The 5,000-nt window shown below is 24.2% G+C and overlaps 1 protein-coding gene across 1 annotated transcript in view; it reads left to right on the top strand.

The window, feature by feature from the left end:
• The window catches only part of LOC138866057 (patronin-like), a gene marked incomplete at both ends in the record, with an annotated part of 29,603 nt that extends 24,834 nt beyond the window's left edge, over window positions 1-4,769 (top strand). Inside the window, 1 exon segment of the mRNA XM_070137752.1 lies at window positions 4,744-4,769. Within this exon segment, the coding sequence (XP_069993853.1) occupies window positions 4,744-4,769 (26 nt within the window).
• Between the last annotated feature and the right edge of the window lie 231 nt (window positions 4,770-5,000).

The following is a 5,000-nucleotide window of genomic DNA, read 5'->3' as shown; positions in this document are numbered from 1 at the left end:
CTTTTTTTTTTTTTTTTTTTTTTTTTTTTTTTTTTTTTTTTTTTTTTTTTTTTTTTTTTTTTTTTTTTTTTTTTTTTTTTTTCATTTTTCCTTTCTTTTCTCTTTTCTTTTTTTTATTTTTATTTTTCTTATTTCTTCTTTTTTTTTTATTTTTTTTATTTTTTTTTTTTTTATTTCTTTTTTTTTTTTTTTTTCTTTTCTTTTTTTCTTTTTCATCTTCATCTTCATCTTCATCTTCATCTTCATCTTCATCTCCTTCTCTTCTTCATCTTCTTCATCTTCTTCATCTTCTTCATCTTTTCTTCTTCTTCATCTTCTTCTTCATCTTCTTCTTCATTTTCCCTTTTCATCTTCTTCTTCATCTTCTTCTTCATCTTCTTTATCATCTTCTTCATCTTCTTCTTCATCATCTTCTTCTTTATCATCTTCTTCATCTTCTTCTTCATCTTCTTCTTCATCATCTTCTTCTTTACCATCTTCGTCTCCCTCTTCTTCTTCTACATCTTCTTCTTCGTCTTCATCTTTTTCCCATCTTCTTCTTCATCTTCTTCTTCATCTTCTTTTCTTCATCTTCTTCTTCATCTTTTTCCCATCTTCTTCTTCTCTTCTTCTTCTTTCTCTTCTTCTTCTCTTCTTCTTCTCTTCTTTTTCCCTTTCTTCTTCTTCTCTTCTTCTTCTCTTCTTCTTCTCTTCTTCTTCTTCTTCTTCTTCTCTTCTTCTTCTCTTCTTCTTCTCTTCTTCTTCTCTTCTTCTTCTCTTTTTCTTCGTTTTTTTCTTCTCTTCTCTTTCTTCTTCTTCATCTTCTTCTTCTCTTCTTCTCTTTTTTTCTTCATCTTTTTCTTCTCTTCTTCTTTCTTTTTTCCTTTCTTTTTCCCTTTTCTTTTTCTTCTCTTTTTCCCTTTCTTCTTCTTCTCTTCTTCTTCTCTTCTTCTTCTCTTCTTCTTCTCTTCTTCTTCATCTTCTTCTTCATCTTCTTTTCATCTTCTTCTTCATCTTCTTCTTCATCTTCTTTCATCTTCTTCTTCATCTTCTTCTTAATCTTCTTCTTCTCTTCTTTTTCCCTTTCTTCTTCTTCTTCTCTTCTTTTTTTTCTTCTTCTTCTTCTTTTTTTCTTTTTCATCTTCTTCTTCTTCATCTTCTTCTTCTTCATCTTCTTCTTTCTTCTCTTCTTCTTCTTCTCTTCTTCTTCTTCTCTTCTTCTTCTTCTCTTCTTTTTCCCTTTTCTTCTTCTTTCTTCTCTTCTTCTTCTTCTCTTCTTCTTTCTTCTCTTCTTCTTTCTTCATCTTCTTCTTTCTTCATCTTTTTCTTCTTCATCTTTTTCATTCTTCTCTTCTTCTTCTTCTCTTCTTCTTCTTCTTCTTCTTTTTTTTCTTCATCTTCTTCTTTTTTTCATCTTCTTCTTCCTCTTCTTCTTCTTCATCTTTTTTCTTCTTCTTCTTCTTCTTCTTCTTTTCTTTCTTCTTCTTTCTTCTCTTCTTTTTTCTTTCTTCTTCTTCTTTTTTCTTCATCTTCTTCTTTCTTCTCTTCTTCTTTTCTTCCCCCATCTTCTTCTTCTTCTCTTCTTCTTTCTTCATCTTCTTCTTCTTCTCTTCTTCTTTCTTCTCTTCTTCTTCTTCATCTTCTTCTTTCTTCATCTTCTTTTTCTTCATCTTCTTCTTTCTTCTCTTCTTTCTTCTTCATCTTCTTCTTTTTTTTTCTTTCTTCCTTCTTCTTTCTTCCTTCTTCTTCTTCTTCTTCTTCTTTCTTCATCTTCTTCTTTTTCTTATTCTTCTTTCTTCATCTTCTTTTTTCTTCATCTTTTTTTCTTCATCTTCTTCTTCATCTTCTTCTTTCTTCTCTTCTTCATCTTCATCTTCTTCTTCTTCTCTTCTTCTTTTTCTTCATCTTCTTCTTTCTTCTCTTCTTTTTTTCTTCATCTTCTTCTTCTTCATCTTATTCTTCCATCTTCTTTTCTTTTTTTCTTCTTCTTCTTCATCTTCTTCTTTCTTCTCTTCTTCTTTCTTCATTTTCTTCTTCATCTTCTCTTCTTCTTCTCTTCATCTTCTTCTTTTCTCTTCATCTTCTTCTTCATCTTCTCTTTTTCTTCTCTTCATCTTCTTCTTTCTCTTCTTCTTCTTCTTCATCTTCTTTTCTTCTTTTTTCTTCATCTTCTTTCTTTTTTCTCTTCTTTTCTTCATCTTTCTTCTTCATCTTCCTCTTCTCTTCTTCTTTCTTCTCTTTTTCTTCTTCTTCATCTTTTTTTTCTTCATCTTCTTTTTTCTTCTCTTCTTCTTTCTTCATCTTTTTCTTTCTTCATCTTCTTTTTTCTTCTCTTCTTCTTTTCTTCATCTTCTTCTTTCTTCTCTTCTTCTTCTTCATTTTTCTTCTTTCTTCTCTTCTTCTTTTCTTCATCTTCTTCTTCTTCTTCTTCTTCTTTCTTCATCTTCTTTTTTTTTCTTCATCTTCTTCTTTCTTCTCTTCTTCTTCTTCATCTTCTTCTTCTTCTCTTCTTCTTTTCTTCCTCTTCTTCTTCTTCTCTTTTTTTTTTTCTTTTCTTCTTTTCTTCTCTTCTTCTCCTTCTCTTCTTCTTTTCTTCTCTTCTTCTTCTTTTCTCTTCTCTTTTGTTCTCTTCTTTTTTCTTCTCTTCTTCTTCTTCTCTTCTTCTTCTTCTCTTTTTTTCTTTCTTCATCTTCTTCTTCTTCATCTTCTTCTTCTTTCTCTTCTTTTTTCTTCATCTTCTTTTTTCTTCATCTTCTTCTTCTTCCTCTTCTTCTTTTTTTTTCTTCTTCTTCTTTATCTTCTTCTTCTTCATCTTTTTCCCTTCTTCATCTTCTTCTTCATTTTCTTCTTCTTCTCTTCATTTTTCTTTCTTTCTTCTTCTTCTCTTCATCTTCTTCTTTCTCTTCTCTTCTTCTTCATCTTCTTCTTCTTCTTCATCTTCTTCTTGTCTTTTTCATCTTCTTCTTCTTCTCTTCTTCTTCTTCTCTTCTTCTTCTTCTCTTCTTCTTCTTCTCTTCTTTTCTTCTCTTCTTCTTTTTCATCTTCTTCTTTCTTCATCTTCTTCTTTCTTCATCTTCTTCTTTTCTTCTTCATCTTCTTCTTCTTTTCTTCTTCTTCTCTTCTCTTCTCTTCTTCTTCTTCTTCTTCTTCTTCTTCTTCTTCTTCTTCTTCTTCTTCTTCTTCTTCTTCTTCTTCTTCTTTTTTTTTTATATTAATTTTTATCATTATTGATATTATTGTTATTATTGTTGTTGTTGTTGTTGTTGTTGTTGTTGTTTTGTTATTTTTATTTTATTTTATTTTATTTTATTTTATTTTATTATTATTATTATTATTATTATTATTATCATTATTATTATTATTATTATTATTATTATTATTATTATTATTATTATTATTATTATTATTATTATATTATTATTATTATTATTATTATTATTATTATTATTATTATTATTATTACTATTATTATTATTATTATTATTATTACATTATATTATTATATTATTACTATTACATTATCATTATTATTATTATATTATATTATATTATATTATATTATATTACTATTATATTATTAAAAATATTATTATTATTACTATTATTATTATTACTATTATTATTATTACTATTATTATTATTATATTATTATTATTATATTATTATTATTACTATTATTATTATTATATTATTATTATTACTATTATTATTATTATATTATTATTATTATATTATTATTATTATATTATTATTATTACTATTATTATTATTACTATTATTATTATTACTATTATTATTATTACTATTATTATTATTCCCATTATTATTATTACCATAATTATTATTACCATTATTATTATTACCATAATTATTATTACCATCATTATCATTATCATTATTTTTAAAACCATTATTATTATTACATTATTATTATTGCCATTATTATTATTGCCATTATTATTATTGCCATTATTATTATTGCCATTATTATTATTGCCATTATTATTATTGCCATTATTATTATTGCCATTATTATTATTGCCATTATTATTATTGCCATTATTATTATTGCCATTATTATTATTATTATTATTGCCATTATTATTATTGCCATTATTATTATTACTATTATTATTATTACTATTATTTTTAAAATTTATTATTATTATTACTATTATTATTTTTAAATATTATTATTATTACTATTATTATTATTACTATTATTATTATTACTATTATTATTATTACTTTATTATTATATTACCTTATATTATATTACTATTATATTATATTATTATTATCATTATTACTATTATATTATATTATTATTATTCTATTACTATTATATTATTATTATATTACTATTATATTATATTATATTATATTATATTACTATTACTATTACTATTATATTACTATTACTATTACTAATATTACTATTATTATTATTATTATTATTATTATTATTATTATTATTATTATTATTATTATTATTATTATTATTATTATTATTATTGTTATTGTTGTTATTATTATTATTATTATTATTATTATTATTATTATTATTATTATTACTATTTCTATTATCATTATTATTATTATAATTGTTATCAATTTAATTATATTTTGTTTTCTTGACCCCATAAGGGATTATTTTTTAAATATGTTGTTCTGTGAGATGATATGTTCAAAAGTACAAAGTAAAATTTTCTGCCATTATGTTAGATGATCTTTTTAACTTGTATACAAAACTGCCTCCCCTAGTCATCTGTGTCTGAGATGGAGAAGAAAAAGGGAAACCCTGATGATGCTGTCAAGAAGCCAAACAGGAACAAGAGGAGGCCAGACAAAGAAAGAAAGGGAAGCACAAGAAAGAAAGGAAGCAGAGAAGTTGAAAGAAGAAGAAAAACAGCGGAAGAAAGGGGAAGAAAAACCCCCGAGAGAAGTAATACTTGAAAGATACAAGATAAAAAAGGCCATGGAGGAGGCAAGAAAAGGTACAAAACCCGAGTAATAAAAAT

Source organism: Penaeus vannamei, chromosome 23, assembly GCF_042767895.1.
Source record: "Penaeus vannamei isolate JL-2024 chromosome 23, ASM4276789v1, whole genome shotgun sequence".
NCBI lineage: Eukaryota > Metazoa > Arthropoda > Malacostraca > Decapoda > Penaeidae > Penaeus > Penaeus vannamei.
The sequence above is the reverse complement of the archived record's forward strand: the minus strand, read 5'-3'. Positions and strand labels throughout refer to the sequence as shown.